This window comes from Teleopsis dalmanni, chromosome 1, assembly GCF_002237135.1.
Source record: "Teleopsis dalmanni isolate 2A chromosome 1, ASM223713v2, whole genome shotgun sequence".
NCBI classification, from domain to species: domain Eukaryota; kingdom Metazoa; phylum Arthropoda; class Insecta; order Diptera; family Diopsidae; genus Teleopsis; species Teleopsis dalmanni.
The window spans coordinates 197,954,282-197,972,769 of record NC_051846.1 but is presented as its reverse complement, the minus strand read 5'-3'; the positions used below and the strand labels follow the sequence as shown (position 1 = coordinate 197,972,769).

General features: G+C 29.9%; 3 protein-coding genes across 7 annotated transcripts; 2 read left to right on the top strand and 1 right to left on the bottom strand.

Moving 5' to 3' along the window:
• Window positions 1-295: 295 nt before the first annotated feature.
• Window positions 296-12,095, bottom strand: LOC119671178 (putative ATP-dependent RNA helicase TDRD12). 5 transcript variants are annotated; one of them, XM_038081726.1, is made up of 21 exons: window positions 11,789-12,095; window positions 11,481-11,653; window positions 11,038-11,427; window positions 10,746-10,979; window positions 10,407-10,667; window positions 10,110-10,352; window positions 9,816-10,055; window positions 9,523-9,762; window positions 9,229-9,468; window positions 8,935-9,174; window positions 8,641-8,880; window positions 8,347-8,586; window positions 8,053-8,292; window positions 7,759-7,998; window positions 7,453-7,704; window positions 7,205-7,396; window positions 7,086-7,148; window positions 4,421-5,780; window positions 3,881-4,366; window positions 2,201-3,064; window positions 296-2,125 (listed from the first exon to the last, which is right to left on the bottom strand). In XM_038081726.1, the coding sequence occupies exons 1-21, from the start codon at window positions 11,858-11,860 to the stop codon at window positions 764-766; spliced, it is 7,872 nt and encodes a 2,623-aa protein (XP_037937654.1). In that variant the 5' UTR covers window positions 11,861-12,095; the 3' UTR covers window positions 296-763. The 5 variants fall into 5 exon arrangements, with proteins under 5 accessions (XP_037937654.1, XP_037937655.1, XP_037937656.1 ...); XM_038081727.1 differs by lacking the exon at window positions 7,759-7,998; XM_038081728.1 differs by lacking the exon at window positions 8,641-8,880.
• Window positions 12,096-13,536: 1,441 nt separating this feature from the next.
• Window positions 13,537-15,272, top strand: LOC119671177 (zinc finger protein ZPR1). Its single transcript, XM_038081725.1, has 3 exons — window positions 13,537-13,893; window positions 13,968-14,373; window positions 14,431-15,272. Exons 1-3 carry the CDS (start codon window positions 13,648-13,650, stop codon window positions 15,159-15,161), a joined length of 1,383 nt encoding a protein of 460 aa, XP_037937653.1. The 5' UTR covers window positions 13,537-13,647; the 3' UTR covers window positions 15,162-15,272.
• A 1,094-nt stretch (window positions 15,273-16,366) lies between these two features.
• LOC119673476 lies at window positions 16,367-16,870 on the top strand. Its single transcript, XM_038084760.1, has 2 exons — window positions 16,367-16,475; window positions 16,530-16,870. Exon 2 carries the CDS (start codon window positions 16,538-16,540, stop codon window positions 16,760-16,762), a length of 225 nt encoding a protein of 74 aa, XP_037940688.1. The 5' UTR covers window positions 16,367-16,475; window positions 16,530-16,537; the 3' UTR covers window positions 16,763-16,870.
• Window positions 16,871-18,488: the final 1,618 nt, after the last annotated feature.

Here is an 18,488-nt window from a genome sequence, read left to right as displayed (position 1 = left end):
GTACTTTAGTACCAAAATTGGTACCTTTTTTTTTTTTTTTTCGTTTGGTACTCATTTTCAAAAACTGGTACATTTTTGACGACCCAATTTTATTGTGGATATTTCCAATTAATTTTTTTTATAAATGCAACTTTGCACTACTTTATATTTTGTTCATTTATAACACTATAAAAAACACAGAACGAGAAAACAAAAAGGTCCAAAAAAATTTTGGACCTTTTTTTACAGAAATGGTACCTTTTTAAACCAATTTTGGTACAGAAAAAAATTTTCAAGTGGCAACCGTGTATACACAGTGTTACTTAAAGTTACTACGAGTAGCTTGTGGAACATACCTAATATATTCAATAACGAAAAAGTTTCGGTACACGCTCATGTAGGACCAAATAGTTTGAATTATTCGAATAGCTAAAAATCCGTTTGAAATTAAAGTTAAATAATTCTCATATATATTTGGAAGCATGTAATTTTTTTTAGTGATTTGATAATATGTTCTTCGAATAATTCAGACTATTTTTTGAATATTCGAATAGTTCATATGACAAATAAATCAAATATTTTGCTTATCTCTAATAGTGACAATTTCTTTTCTTACCGCAGTTAAATATTTATTCATAGTTAATATAGCGTTTAATTTATATTCTCTATATACATCATTATCATTCGCACTTCTTCTATACCACCATTTTCGAACAGCAAAGAAATCCAATACGTTGCTTATTACTAGTAGCAATAATTTTTTTTTATGGCTATAAAATAGTTATTAATTGTCAATATAGTCTTTAATTTTCAATTCACTATATGCTTCATTATCATCCTCACTGTCCAGTTCACTCTCCTCTTCATTGCTGGATTTTCTCGTACTGTCATTTTTTTCAAAATCTTGCAAAAGTTCATTTTCTTTTATGTCAATTTTATTTATATTATAGCTTAGCCACGGAAATTTGCAATTTTGTTCGATTAAACGTGGCCAATTCATATGAACGCTTTTAACTAAACGCACAACCAAATTTAAGCCACGTACTTCATAATAATAATTGGGATTAATGATTCCAAAAAAGTTTAAGGTTAATAAGAGTTTCTCATTCTCTAAATCAGCAGTAAAAATTAAAGTTTTATTCGTAACGTCAATGCTAAATTTTCTAACGTCAGGCGCATTAATATTCAAAAATATAAATACATCGGTCTGATACCAAATAGTATATGGGCATTTATAAGATGATTTCAACGTAGGTAAATCGGTGAATGATTGATACTTATTTTCATAAATGGAATTCACTTCTTCATTTCCTTTGCTTTCCTTCAGATCAACGCAATTTGCAGATTTGCTAATATTTTCAGTTTGCACTTGATCAGGTTTTATTTTTATTTTCTTATAACTTTCGTAGTCCTGTGTTTCTGCTTCATCCATGGCTAAGCAATTCTGAAAAATTTCTAATATTTCATTATATCCAATTTTAGATTTCTTTATTTCACATTCATCTTTTTCGATTTTATCATTGCGATTATTATTTGAATTTAGCAACTTCATAAATTGCACATTATCTAAAGAATCAGATTCGTAGAGTAAAACTTCATATGAATTTATATTTAAAATCTCATTAGAACATTTGGCAATAGCACTTACAAATGTATACTCTTTTGTTATATCTATAAATGAGCAATTTTCATCCATGCCACTTAACTTGCAGTGTATAGCTTGAAAGGGCATATAATCGACTATTTCATTTGTCGTTTCATATAGAAAGTCATTGTATAATTTGTCTTTATTGACTGTAATGAAGCAAGCGTAATCACAGAAGAAGAAACAGTACATTTTCTCTCCAACTTCATTTTCAAAAACATTATATAATTTTGCACGTAAATATTTTTCATCATATTTTAGAATGCAGTCACTAGATGGAACCAGAAGATGATCTGGAAATATATATTTCGAATCTATTTTGAATTTATTAACAAATTCTTTGGTCATTTTTGATAATTCCATAAAATTCTCTCTAAATTCGGGTTCATCAAGTTGTACATAGATTTCTGACCAATTATCATTGCCCTTCCAATCACCTAATTGAACTTTAATCAATTCATTAAATGATATATGGCACCATTTTTCAATTGATTTCACTTTCTATAAAAATAAAATTTCTATAAAAACAAAATTTCAACAAGTCGTTAGTGTAAAAATGTTAATAGAAGTACTTACTGAATTGCACAATTTATCATTGAAATCATCATCGTTCGTGCCGTTTCCGTAATCAATCCCTTCATTGTTGTCTGTGGAATTAGTTTCAGCTGAGTTCAAAGTACTTTCTGTACTAGCTTCTGTATCTGTTGGTGTCAAGGGTGTATCAAAATTGTCGTTATTTGAATTTGTACCTTGAATTGTATGGTTAATTATTACATCATTTTCTTCACCAAGTTTGCGAAGTCTACTTTCAATTTTAGTGTCGACTACACCCAATTTTTGACGAAGTAAAATATTTTTTAAATTGTCGGTATGCACCCAAATCCGTGTGCATTTTAGGAAATTCAGCACATACACATTATCGATCCAAATGCAATTCGCGAAAGCGAACTTAAGTTTAACATGTACGACTTCGGTTTCCTTTAATTGTGTCATAAACTTGTTTGCCACTTTTGTGGGTGTATTGTCCCAACTGCCCCCATTCTCATATGGAGCAATATTAAGCAAACGAATATCGATTGCTTGTGCTGGAAAATCTTTGAATTTATCATCGCATACATAAAGCATATTAGAATAAAGAGTTGTAGTCGTGCCAATGTCAATTAATTTAATCGTAACCTTATTCTTTGCTCTATCTTTGCTCAGTGTTTTATGTGTACCGATAACTTTAGCCCGATGAAAATTATTCGCAATTTTATATATGCATATATCGTTGATTTGTGGCGAATTATGTGTAACCAAGTTTTCTTCGTTTTGGTAATAATAGTCCAGTTGCATTAAAAATAATGATACTTCACTTGAACGACAAACTTGCTGCCAGTCCTCGGCTGTATTACTTCGGTGCTCTAAAAGGCGAGCAACAAAATGTGTTGGTGAATAAACCTGAAAGAACCGTACAGAATTAATTCACATAAATCACAAGCATAATAAATTAATCTAAAACAGCACACACTTATACTATATATATATATATTATATATATTTTGAGAAATGAGACTGAAAGCTGGCATGCTGAATGGGAAGGAATTAAGTATGGGCTGTTGAGAGACAGCGATATATTTAGTCTAATCTGTAACAAGGTTCAGGAACCTTACCCTCTCTGTGGAATAAACAACCCGCCATATGTGACCTGTGCCGTGAAATAATTGAACAAAAAGCTATATAATGCGTTGTAGAGTTTCTACAGATACTGCACTTTTGAAAAATAGTCACCTTTATTCTATTGAGACAAATAACTGTTGAATATATATCTATAGTTTTGTCAAAATAGTACTAGCTACAAGGGAAGAAGGACTTCTTTCGTCAGCAAAAAACAGCAAGTGAAATCCAGTTGAAAGTCAAGTTTACACTCAACACCGGTATATATCAACGTATGGTGTTTACAAACATCGCATTACATTTCATTAAATGATTTCTTAGTTACTGATGTAAAACAATTTTTATAGAGCAAACACTGTTGTTGAAAAAATTGAGTCATTAATCATATTTCCTCCTTTTCAGAAATTTAATTAAACATAATAAAAGGAAATTCAAATTCGCGATCGAAGCACTGTGTTCAAGACAGTAACAAGAAATGTATCCAAGCAGAGCTGACATTTTGTCTTCTAAGATTGATATATATATAATGTATATATAATGGATTAATATAAAAACATTATATTTTCGATAACCATTTCATTTTTATATTAAAGTTATTACCTTCAGTACAACAATACGTAAATCGCCAAATATTGGTACAGCATCCATTTTGTCATATTGATTTAAATAATGTCGATAACTACAATTCGATTTAGCACACATTCCACATTCCAACAAAATAGGACATATTTGCTGACCATAATAATTCCTACTTTTATGGATTTCTTTTAATGTGAGCTCTGTAACATTCAAAATCTCTGTACTGATGTTACATCCATGCATCTGCATAATTTCAACTAAGCGCACAATTTCTTCCTTAGTGTTCTCATCTAATAAAATCAATGATCTTGTCTCCTTCTCAAATGAAGTGCGAGCAAAACTGCCTTCAATAAAGTTATGGAATGATTTGAGCATTGTTGCAAACCGATTCGTAAAAGCTACCCATGTTGAGGGCAACGAGTAGTGTATAAGTGTTTGAACATTCTGCAACTTCGATAATTCGCTTAGTGTTATATCAGTGCAAACGAGCACTTGTGAATATGAGTTCTGCAAATAAAAATATATTAACTAATAACAAATATTTTTAAGCTAATTACTTACCATTGATATCCATTCGGAAACCAAATTAAGTATGTTTATTGAAGAGTTTTTGTTAAATCCTATAGCAATGCATCCGCAGTTCTTGAGTGAGTTTGCTACATACTCAACATCTTCTTCACTATCACAAACGATTAAAGTCCGATTAACGCTGCTGCTATTCGACTCCAAATATTTGAGAATAGACTTTATTTTCATTTCAGACGAATGTAATTTCATTGTGATATTAGTTTTGGCATAAAATGCCGCTTCAAACAAGTCACCAAATAAAAGTAACATCTCATTTGAACGTTTCAAAAGACTAATCAGTTGATGAGTCCACACACAAGATGTTATAACAATTTGTAGGACTTCCTTTTTAGCTATGCTTAAAACTTTCTTGACAACGAATTCAACATCGTTATTGGAATTGTTTATCATTTCGTCAATACCATCAACAACAAAATGACACAATCTATTTGAATCAAATAGCGCAGCTTTCTGATGATCCTCCAATAAACACTTTAAACTTGCTGGTGTGGTCACTAAAATACCACAACCATTTAATAGTTGCATTTTTACTGCGCTATGATCTCGTGCCCCAAAACAAGGAACACAAATTGATTTTAGATTTGTAGTTTGCAATAATATGTTAAAATATTTGCATATCATTTCGATGTCTGATGATTTTGATAACAAGACAATAGCCAATGGACCCAACGAACTCAACACACGGCCGGTTTCTATTCTATATCGTATAAGCTGGCAAATAGCTGGTAAATAACACCAAGTTTTACCAGTCTTTGGTGAATTTATAATACAGATGGAGTTACCACGCAGCAGATGTGGCCAAGCATATGATTGGGAAGGATAAACTTTATTAAAATGTAAATTTAGCATTCCATCTGAAATATCTTTATAAAAGCTCATATCCTTCAATTTCTCTAAGGAAATGCAATCAGTTTTTGAGTGTGCCAATATTAGATTATTTGGCTTGATGGAGCGCATATTATATAGGCAAATATCTGTATCACCAGAACTTGGTTTTTGTTCATTACTTGTATCTTTTGTAAGAGACTGAGTAATGGAGTTCTTTAAGCTTATTAATTTATCAACTGCTCTCTGATAGATTGACGGTTCTGCTACTTTAGTGTTGCTTACTGAATTGGGGTTTGCGGGACGTAAACTTCGTATATCTGAAGTTCTAAAACATTCTGAACTTATTTCAGAAGACATTTTTAAACGGCTTATCTCACTATATTGAGCATCTGCAGACTGGAGTATTTTATCTATTTTTTCTAAACACTTTGATGGCTCTGGTAATATACGTTTCCTTCTCATAACTCGTGGTGCCCGTTCATTGTCAATCATTGGCCTGTGTGCACTAAACATATTGTGTACATAAAATAAGATTAATAAATATCATTCCATAATAAAATTTATATTTAATATACATATATGTATATATCTTTAACTAAAAGCGGAAAATAATAATTTAGATGTTAACTATTGGACTGAAAAAAGCATTGGATATTTTTCTGATCACTTGAAAGTATCTAAACTTATTTTATTATAAAGCCCAGTAATGTATCTAAATAATCTTTTTTTTTGACAGATAGCAGGTAAGCTTATAATTTATATTGAGCTTTTTCCGAGTTAACGCATCTGGGCACTTTTACTCTTTATAAGCTGGGGTGAGTTTTCCATCTCACTGACTAATTTATATATTCCTCATAAGTTTCGTGATTATTCAATGACTGATCTAAGATCTGCGTATCGCTCCGTGCGGTTACTGATTACTCTGAGATTAGATAGTGCTAAGTAGGGTAGCCTGTTTGTTATAAACGTCATATCAAGGCAAATATGAGAGAAATTTTAGGAATAACTCGGCATTATTTTTAACTAAGATGGAAGGTAGACACATATCGGGTAACTGCAGAGCAAACGAATTGTCCAAAGCAAAGACGCTTTAGCAACAACTAAAATGCAATTAAAAATAAATATCTGAACATAGCAAAGCGTGGATAATTGAAAACTACTTGGTTCAAATTAGACAAAAATGCGCCAATGTCTGCTACATTTAAAGTGGATTTACGCCTCCGAAACATTTCATGGATCAAATTGTGATCAGCGAATCGCTACTTCAACCCAATGATATCGATCCACTTTTGAAGTGTGTAGTAGCAAATTTCGAAAACTAAATCACATATGAAAACGATGTTGATCGCAAAAATATAAAGTTCAAAAAACCGATTCAATGCCTATATTAGCCTTAATAAGGTATATATTACTGTATGTTTGGTTGAGTAGTCTCATATTTCCTGAGGTACTAATCAGCTGTTCAAATCAAATATTTGTTTCGATTGTCAACTGTTAGAGCCGTTGCCTTTCACCACGACAAAGTTAGACAAAGTGTATGTATTACATGATCCACCAAAAGTTTAGAGCCTAATGTCTTGACACTGATCCACAAATTTATCTTCTCTTCCGAATTCTGCAATGATTTTTTACTCGATAAAATGGACTTTAAAAAGGGTCCCTTGGGAATAGTTGTGCAAGTTGTGTAAAAATAAATTCCCGGAATTTAACAATAAATATAAATCAAAATTTTTTTTATAATTTTCAACTAAAAAGCAATAGTGTTCCAAATTTAATGATGAAAAAGTAATTGAAATACGTATATACATACCTTCTAAGTGCGTTAATATTTGAGGAATTTCTTATAGGCGGCAATGTTTTCATTTGTGATAGACTAAAATAATAATTATTACACTTAAATGCGTTTTATAAAATTAAAACTTTTCTTACCTTCCTGTGGCACTTAGTGAGTTATTGTTGCTATTATAAGTCACATTTAATGAATCGGGCAATTTCGTTGTAATATCATTAGATGATGTATTGCAAACTGAATTTGCCGATGGTATGTGACTGCCAGGTTTATTTAATTCATTTTGCTGGTTTCTTTTATAATATAATTCAACCTGTTCACTTACTGGCAAGCTATAAAGAAAATTTCATAGTTATTTATTACAGTAAGCAAGTATTCCTTCTTTTACCTTAGATTAGTATTGGAATTAATTTTAATATCTTTTTTTGGGAGCTGTATATCTTTATTATGTATATCTTTGACAAACATTTCTTCTTGTTTTGAATGATTGGTATTTAAGGATATAGCTGATGTAGCTTTCTGATCATATGTTGGCTTAAAGGAAGATGGATCATTCGATTGTGTGTGACTCTTAGTTTTATTAAATTCTATTTCCTGATTTCTTTTATAAAATAAATCCACTTGTTCATTTATTGGTAAACTATAAAGAAAAATTCAATTATATAATAAATAATACAAACATTCCTCTTTTTACCTTTGAGTAGCATTGGAATTAGTATGTATATCTTTTTTCGGGCGCTGTGTATTTCTATTATGTATATCTTTGACAAACATATCTTCTTGTTGGTTTGCATAGTTGGCTGATGTAGCTTTCCGATCATATGTTGGCTTAAAGGAAGATGGATCATTCGATTGTGTGTGGTTTTGAGTTTTATTAAATTCTATTTCCTGATTTCTTTTATGATATAAATCCACTTGTTCATTTATTGATAAGCTATAAAGAAAAACTCAGTTATATAATAAATAATACAAACATTCCTCTTTTTACCTTTGAGTAGCATTGGAATTACTATGTATATCTTTTTTCGGGTGCTGTGCATTTCTATTATGTATATCCTTGACAAACATTTCTTCTTGTTGGTTTGAATAGTTGGCTGATGTAGCTTTCTGATCATATGATGATTTAAAGGAAAATGGATCATTCGATTGTGTGTGACTCTTAGTTTTATTAAATTCTATTTCCTGATTTCTTTTATGATATAAATCCACTTGTTCATTTATTGGTAAACTATAAAGAAAAATTCAGTTATATAATAAATAATACAAACATTCCTCTTTTTACCTTTGAGTAGCATTGGAATTACTATGTATATCTTTTTTCGGGCGCTGTGTATTTCTATTATGTATATCTTTGACAAACATATCTTCTTGTTGGTTTGCATAGTTGGCTGATGTAGCTTTCTGATCATATGATGATTTAAAGGAAAATGGATCATTCGATTGTGTGTGGCTCTGAGTTTTATTAAATTCTATTTCCTGATTTCTTTTATGATATAAATCCACTTGTTCATTTATTGGTAAGCTATAAAGAAAAATTCAGTTATATAATAAATAATACAAACATTCCTCTTTTTACCTTTGAGTAGCATTGGAATTAGTATGTATATCTTTTTTCGGGCGCTGTGCGTCTCTATTATGTATATCTTTGACAAACATATCTTCTTGTTGGTTTGCATAGTTGGCTGATGTAGCTTTCTGATCATATGATGATTTAAAGGAGAATGGATCATTCGATTGTGTGTGGCTCTGAGTTTTATTAAATTCTATTTCCTGATTTCTTTTATGATATAAATCCACTTGTTCATTTATTTGTAAACTATAAAGAAAAATTCAGTTATATAATAAATAATACAAACATTCCTCTTTTTACCTTTGAGTAGCATTGGAATTAGTATGTATATCTTTTTTCGGGCGCTGTGCATTTCTATTATGTATATCTTTGACAAACATATCTTCTTGTTGGTTTGCATAGTTGGCTGATGTAGCTTTCTGATCATATGTTGGCTTAAAGGAAAATGGATCATTCGATTGTGAGTGACTCTTAATTTTATTAAATTCTATTTCCTGATTTCTTTTATGATATAAATCCACTTGTTCATTTATTGGTAAGCTATAAAGAAAAATTCAGTTATATAATAAATAATACAAACATTCCTCTTTTTACCTTTGAGTAGGTGTGGAATTACTAGGTACATCTATTTTCTGGCGCTGTGTATTTCTATTATGTATATCTTTGACAAACATATCTTCTTGTTGGTTTGCATAGTTGGCTGATGCAGCTTTCTGATCATATGTTGGCTTAAAGGAAGATGGATCATTCGATTGTGTGCAACTCTTAGTTTTATTAAATTCTATTTCGTGATTTCTTTTATGATATAAATCCACTTGTTCATTTATTGGTAAGCTATAAAGAAAAATTCAGTTATATAATAAATAATACAAACATTCCTCTTTTTACCTTTGAGTAGGTGTGGAATTACTAGGTACATCTATTTTCTGGCGCTGTGTATTTCTATTATGTATATCTTTGACAAACATATCTTCTTGTTGGTTTGCATAGTTGGCTGATGCAGCTTTCTGATCATATGTTGGCTTAAAGGAAGATGGATCATTCGATTGTGTGCAACTCTTAGTTTTATTAAATTCTATTTCGTGATTTCTTTTATGATATAAATCCACTTGTTCATTTATTGGTAAGCTATAAAGAAAAATTCAGTTATATAATAAATAATACAAACATTCCTCTTTTACCTTTGAGTAGCATTGGAATTACTATTTATATCTTTTTTCGGGCGCTGTGCATTTCTATTATGTATATCCTTGACAAACATTTCTTCTTGTTGGTTTGAATAGTTGGCTGATGTAGCTTTCTGATCATATGTTGGCTTAAAGGAAGATGGATCATTCGATTGTGTGTGGCTCTGAGTTTTATTAAATTCTATTTCCTGATTTCTTTTATGATATAAATCCACTTGTTCATTTATTGGTAAACTATAAAGAAAAATTCAATTATATAATAAATAATACAAACATTTCTCTTTTTACCTTTGAGTACCATTGGAATTAGTATGTATATCTTTTTTCGGGCGCTGTGCATCTCTATTATGTATATCTTTGACAAACATTTTTTCTTGTTGGCTTAAACAGTTGGTATTTAAGGATATAGCTGATGTAGCTTTCTCATCATATGGTGACCTATTGGAAGATAAATCATTTCCTTCCAGTTTTGTTAAATCTTTTCCCTGATTTCTGTTATAATATAAATCCACTTGTTTATTTGTTGTTAAACTAAAAAGAAAAATTCAGTTATTTAATAAATAATGAAAATATTTTCATTTCTACCTTTGAGTAGTATTGGAGTTAGTTTTTGTATTTGGTTTATTGGTGAACATTTGCTCACTTCCATTATATGTATTTTCAACACACATTTTTTGTTGCTCGTTAAACACGTTGGTATTTGAATGCGTCAATGTTGCGTTTTTATTATCATTTAATGGGTTATTAGAATCGCGATTAGTCGACGACATGTATTGGTCATCTTTTGTGAAATGGGTTTCAACAGTTCTTTTGTAATATAACTCAATTTGTTGTGTTAATCGCGAACTACAAAGAAGATTCACAATTTTATTATATAATAGAAAAGAAACTCTTCAATTTATGAAAGGAAAACCTTTTTTTTACCTTCGAGTAGTATTGAGGCTATTTATTGCAATCGTTTTTCTGATTGGCTTATTCTGTTCATCTGTTGATAATTGTGTATTTGTGCTGCGTTCATCAGTTTTGGGCAACATTTTTAGTTGTTCATTGGATTGATTAGTACTCAAATTCAAGTTGGTTGGTGCTGCATTTTTTGCCGCATTATTAGGTCGTTTTATTTTGCCGAATTGATTTATATTTCCATCGCTTTTTGGTAAACTATTAAAAATTTTCGTGTTAAATATAAATTACTAAACAAATATATTTTCTTCTTTACCTTAAAGTTGTATTGGAATAAGTTTTTGCATTTGATTTATTGATTGGACTTTTCTGTTTGATTATAGGCTGTTGCAAAGCATTATTAGTGCGATAGTCTAGAATTACTTTTGGTTCCTCGTTGCATATATTAGTGTTTGAGGGCGTCACGGATTTATCCCTTTTTGCCTTTTTCTTCTTCCTTTTATTTTTGTTCTTTTTTCCTGCAGTTACATGCAATTGATTATTAGTAGCATCAGATACTTTATTTTCTGAAGCTAAATTATTTCCATATTCTTGTTTAGTTGCTGATGGAATAAAGTTCTGTTCCAATCGTTCATATTGTGGCCCAGAGGCCATTGAGCCTGAAAAAGCATCAAAAAACCTGGAAACGTTTGGATTTACCGGCAAACTATAATTAAACTTTATTTTATTTACTTGCAAAGTAATTACATATGACTATACCTTTTGCAAATATTTGCACCATTTCTGCTTGTATCTGAAGTCCCTCTTCCTGTTTCGGTTATGGACAGCTTCGTGTCGGTATTTGTTGTAACTACGGCACGTTGGCACGCTACATTACTGAGTTCAGCATCCGTCCGCCTGGTACCGTAAGCATTATCTAAATATCGTTGTGCCTAAGTCGTAGAGTAAAAAAATTAATGAAGCCAAAAAAAAAGGTAAATAAGTTTTTGCATCAATCACGTGCCTTTTCTTTATTTATTAGAATCTGTTGTAAAATTAATATTGCATATATATATAAAAACAAATACCTTAATGAATGCGCTTCGTTTACGCAGTATATTTAAAACTGCTTCATGCTCACTATCACTATCATCTCCCATTTTCCAAAAGCAACGCGTAAATAATACGTTTTAAAAGAAATATTTTATTTAACAGTAATGCGTTCTCCGAAATTTAAAAATGAAGCTAATTATTTGAAAGCTCTTATCATTTTTACTACCACATTATTACTAAATGAATGATTTACTATTTATTTATAATGAAACCAAAAACTTTTTAATCATTTATGTGAATTAATTGCGCCGAATTATATCGAAACAACCGCTTCGGTATGAAATTACAGATCCTTGTATGCTTTCCTAAATCAGGGTTGCTCTAGAAAAGAAGTGTGAATGTTAAAAAGATAGTTAATGCGCAACTCACACACAAAAAATGTTTGCAAAATAGTTTAACATTACTTTTTTTCCGGTAGGTGAAGAACTTGAAAAGCGACAGTGTGAGAATTGTATCTCTTTATTTTAATCAATTTATATAATGGTTCTGTTCCACGACCAACTCGTAGTAAAATTCAAGTAAAACACCACTAATAGCATTCACAGGCGGAAACTAAATTATCATTAAGGGGCTAAATTATAATTTATTTGCTCATTTAGTAGATTTAAATGATCATTTATGGTCTTTAAATGACCGAATTTAATTTAATTAATTTCTCATTTAGGTGTTTAGAAATGGTAATGCTGCATATGCAAGTGAAACGAAATAAAAATTAAAAAAAATTTCAAGCGGTTATTTGGTTGTCAAAGTGTAAACAATACAGATTTGCGAAAATGTTCTCCTGCTATGAATTTAGTTTCCATAGTAAAAAGTTTATTTATAGCTTCTTTATTTTTTTTACTTTCAGTAATAACATTTTTTCTTTCATTTTTCTTGCTTATCGATTTTGAATTCAAAATTCTCTCGCTTTTTCAATAACAAAAAACATATGATACAGCAGCTTCTTAATGATAATTTATACCGTCTATCAGGGTATTTTGAAAATAATCATTTAAGGCTACTTAATAATAATCAAACGCACTCGTCTGTCAATGATATAAAGTACAAACTGAGAGCGTAACACAAATAAAATAACAATTACGCTCTTTACAGAGATTTTCATGGAACAGCTTTGTGTAAAGTCTGGTGAGAACACCAGTGGCGGGCTGCTAAGAACAAAAATTTAAATTCAAATCAAAACAATTGATTCACATTTTATTTTACTTGAAATAAAATGTACGAGTAAAGTCTGTTAAACATTTTCAAATTTCGACAGGGATATTACGCGCTTTCAGAATCTTTCATTTACTTGAAAATTTGCTGGTGGAACGCACTTGTGTTACTCGAAGTTACTACAAGTAGCTCCTGGAACAGACCTATTATTAAGTGAAGTTTATAAAATTTCTATCAGTTGCATAAATGAGCTCATTTTAATGTGAACGTTTACACATTAATATAAATGAGCAAGTAACTAAATGGACAGTGTGAATGTACTATTATTCGCATTCAGACAACATTAATATATATATGAAATATTTATTATGACGATATTACGAACCATTCAATTGTATAAATGCTGTGTTTATTTAAATAACTACAATACAATTTAACACAAAACCGTTCATGTCATCACGTAATGCGTCATCACGTTACATATGTTTACTTTCAAAATTCGTGTACGGGCTGCTTTGGTAAATGTCATAATACAGAAAACACCTCTTTTAATGTTCTTTGCTCAGAAACGTGACAGTTTGGTTAATGCGGTTTTGTTGACTTACAGAATCAACTGGACGAAGTAAATAGCGTAGAACATTCCTTTAACTGCATTTAAGTGAATAAAATTAAAACTAGCAAAATGACAAGTAAAAATGAAACGCACAACGCTGAGAAACAACAGCCAATTTTTCGGGATATAAATCCAGATGATCCAGATCAGGAAACAACTGTTATAGAATCAGCTTGTATGAATTGCTTTAAAACGGGATCTACCAGGTTATTGCTAACGAAAATACCATTTTATAAAGAAGTGGTGTTAATGTCATTTAAATGCGAATATTGTGGTTTCGAAAATAATGAGATTCAATCAGCTTCAGAGATTCAAGTAACAATACTTATAGTCGTCACGTAAAACTTTTCTAATACTGATAACTCATATATCATATGCATTTTTTTTAGGATAAAGGAGTAAAAATTGAGTTAAACATAACGGACGCTGCTGATTTGAATCGACGTATTGTACGGTCAGATTACACTTCTGTTCAAATACCAGAAGTGGAGCTCGAGATTCCAGCACAATCACAAAAAGGCGAAATAACGACTGTAGAAGGAATTATTGACCGTACTATTAGAGGTCTATCACAAGATCAGGACAAACGACGTGTCGAACATCCTGAGGATGCTGCAAATATTGATGCTTACATATTAAGACTAAGTGAAATTAAAGAGCATAAAAAGCCATTCACGTTGCTTATAGAAGACGTGAGTGGCAATAGTTTTATAGAAAATCCATTAGCCCCAAAACTGGATACTAATTGTAAAACAGCACATTTTAAACGTACTACAGAACAGAATCATATTTTAGGTACTTGTAGTATTGCTTATAGTAAAATTTTAAAATGTAACTGTGTTTTTTTCATAGGTTTGTATGAAGAAAACGATCTATCAAGCGGAGAAAATTTGATTAACACAAATGCAGTTGCTGAGAAGCACTTACTGAAACCGATTGCGGAAGGTTCTTGGCCAATTGAAGAGTTACATGGCGAAGTTTTACAATTTCAAACTCACTGTCACCAATGCAGATCGGAATGTGAAACTAATATGAAATTAACTAATATACCACATTTTAAAGAAGTAGTAATAATGGCGACTGTTTGTGATGTTTGCGGTTGCAAAACCAACGAAGTTAAGTCTGGTGGTGGTATTGAAGATAGGGGTATACGTTTTGAAACTCGTATTGTTACTAAGGAAGACTTAACAAGAGATGTATTGAAGTCAGAAACTTGCAGTCTTTCCATTCCGGAACTGGAATGCGAAGTAGGACCATCTGCGCTTGGAGGTCGCTTTACAACTATAGAAGGCATTTTAGTTGCTATGAAAGAACAGTTAAATGGTGACGGCATTATGTTTGATGACTCTTCCGATGAAGCAGCAAAGCAGCGTTTTAATTCATTTTTAAAAAAATTTGATGATGTATTATCTTTGAAAGAAGTGTGTACGCTAATTTTAGATGACCCTGCCGGTAACAGTTATGTGCAATCACTTCGTGATGATGATGAGCCTGATGATAATTTAAAGATAACTAAATACGAAAGAACATTTGAACAAAATGAAGAATTGGGATTAAATGATATAAAAACAGAAAATTACTAAAAGAATATCTAAAATCGATGTTAGTTATTAGAAGTCAATGTCTGAATTTTAAAAAATATATATTAATGTATTTAACAATATACTAGAGAAAATATACAACTTTGAGGAAAACATATTTGGTGTTCTATTATCTTACAAAATATGGTTTAAAGAGGTTTTTTCGAACAGTAGTGAACTACAGCAACAAAAATTTATTTTTATATTATTTTAATTAATTGCATTTTTGGCTGACCATACAGCTGTTTCGAGTATTGCCAAATACCCATCATCAGTGGTCTTGGAAATAATTGTATTTAATTATTCGTAAATAACTACTTTTTGAGACTGCAAGTACCAGGAATCGAATATATATTGTTTTGTAAGTATTTTTTCAATTCCCCCTAATTTGTGGACGCCGTTCATAAAATGGTTCTTAGTTAAAAATTATTTTAAATTTGTAACGTAAACTGCAACTTTGCAAATCTCTTAAAAATATTTTACTCCAAATTGTGAAGAAGCGCAGATCATCAACAAAGAGCCAAATTATAGACATAGATTAATGTTGGAAATGTTACATATAATTGATATTCCGGACTACAAAAAAAACAAAGAGGTATATGGTTAATCATAGAAGACTTAACATATAACTTAACTTATAATTAATAAATTTAAAATCAAATTCTCTCTTCCATTGTTTGTTCAATTAATTTTGTTTTGTAATTTTAATTGTTTTTCTAATTTTTGTGTTTGCTTTTGACTTTATAAATTTAAATATTAAAAATGTTTGTCATGTTTGGTTTTTTGTTTTGATATATGTTTATACTTTTATTTACATTTGTTTTAAATAATTTCTCTTTTTTTTTTTGCTTAGGTACACTGAAGATGATTTGCGAAATAGACTGAAAATCTTCACTGTAAATATTTTATATAAAAAAATATTTAATATATAAGTAAAAATATTTAACACAAATTAATAAGGGTAATAATATCCTTATTATTAAATCATTTAAATAAACTACTTTAGACTAGCGAAAATTAAAAAACTTAAAATTACAAACACAATTTTTTATTTATTTAATGTTAAGATTAATAATAGCAAAAAAAAATTCATAATATAAATATTTAATTTCAAATATTACAATTTTGGCCTAATATGACCAATTTTAATCATTTTAGACCAATATATTGATTTTCAACAAATAACTTGCAAAATTTTTGGGTAATGTCATATGGCAACTCTGCAAACATCTGTTGTGAATAATTGACTGCTGTCATATTTGACGTTTTAGTTTAGTACTGTTTTTAAGACGTTGTGTAACCTTTTTGGCATTAAAAGTAAACAGGATTCCAATTAAAATTAAATCTAACGCTTAACATATCTATTTTTAGTTTTAAATATGTCTACGGTAGGCCCCCGGGGAATACAAAGTTTATTCAAACGTGCATGGAACGAGATTCCTGATGTCGTAGGCGGTACAGTGCACGCACTTATTGGATTAGCTCTGACTGGTATAGGATTGGCAAAATATTATGGAGGCGATGGCGATAATCGTAAATACAAAATGGCCTATGTTGTAATGCGTCCTGATGATCCACGTGCAGCAAAAGTGCATAAAGATTAGTACATAGAAAATGAATAAACGAATTCAAAAAAAAAACCGATAATATAAGTACATGTATCATATATTAAAATAAATACTAAATTTAATATTTATTGTATGTACAACATATATTGCAATAATAATTTTTATTAAAAACGGCACGTGCCTATGAGCGAGTATACTTTTTATATATAATGCTCTGAAGAATTGATTTGCAATCATAACATATTTATGAACTGTCTTGATGTAGTATACTTTCTACCTTAATGGGTATTGGTTCCAGTTTTAAAGTAGAAGATAACAAGATTAATTATCTTGTATAAAACTAAATTTTACTACAGTGCAAGTCCCAATTCTAAATAATATAAAGAAAATATTGTAAATTAGCTATAAAACGTGTAACTATGGACGACTGTATTCCTATAACCAACCTGAAATTGTTTTAAGACCATAATTCGCTGGATTTCAATAAATTAAGTAAAAATTTATAACAATGGATATGTATATCTGAAACTGTTAAAAAAAACTGAAACGTTAATAATACTGTGCCCTTAGTCTAAAAAATTAGGCTACACTTGAAGTACATTCGTTTTTTCTCATACCAGATAGCAAATATAAACTATTTTGTTCTCGTTATTAAAAGGAGAAAAGATCCAAAATTAATTTATTTTGTTTGCTTTGATCTTTAAATTGAGTAGTTCATCTTTACTATTTAAACATCTAGAGATGTGCAAAACTTCTGTTAGATTTTTCACATTAAGTAATAGGACTAAAAAAATTTAATATAAATATCTGATATTGTTACTATTATTTGCTTTGTTTTATACTATTATCTAGAACATAATTATTTTCTTAAAACGTATAAATTTATAACTACTGACTGATTTATAATAAATTCTTTGTTTATATTTACTTTCGAATGTGTCAAATTCTTATAATTTCCCATAGGGAAATTTAATTAGTTAAGGTTGTATTTAGTTTTGGACATAAAATTGTACATAAAATATGCGCACAATTCAGTACAATAATGTTCAATTTGAAAATTCAATAGTTGGTTTTTAAAACCTTGATGCATTGTTTATTTACAATTAAGCAATATACAGTATATATTTGAGTATTTTTACATAAACAGCTCTTCCGCAATGAATATAATTTACAAAAAATGGATGTCAGGAAAATATTGTTAGAAAACAATTTCATGCATATCTCGCTAATACTATGTTCGACACACCTTAATATCACAAAAATCTAAATTTCATCTTCGTTTCAACGAAATTAAGTTGCTTTTTCTATACAAATTTCAGTTTTGAGGTTAGAACAATATTAAGGAAATTGGACTTAATTAGGTCGAAATGAAGGCTGAAATAAGGGACATTTCGAATGCAACTATGCGTAAGATAAATTTTAATCAAAATATAAAGTTGAGATAACGAAAAAGGAACATTTTTTTTTAAAAAAATGTCAACAGTTGAGTTTAATAAAACAGGGAAATATTTTGACAGTAGTGCAAAACTTTAAATTTGAATATAGAGAAAGAACTGTGACTGTTGTTAATTTAAAATAAAGTGAAATATAATTCACATACCTGAAATCCACTAAAGCTAATAAAACTACTGAATGCCATACTTTATAGTTATAATAATCAACTTTTAAAATTTCCCAGATACATATGATGTTTGAAGCATATAATTTTTAACATTCGATTGTTAAACAAAAATGTATGATTTCCTTAATTTGGGGGCAGTAG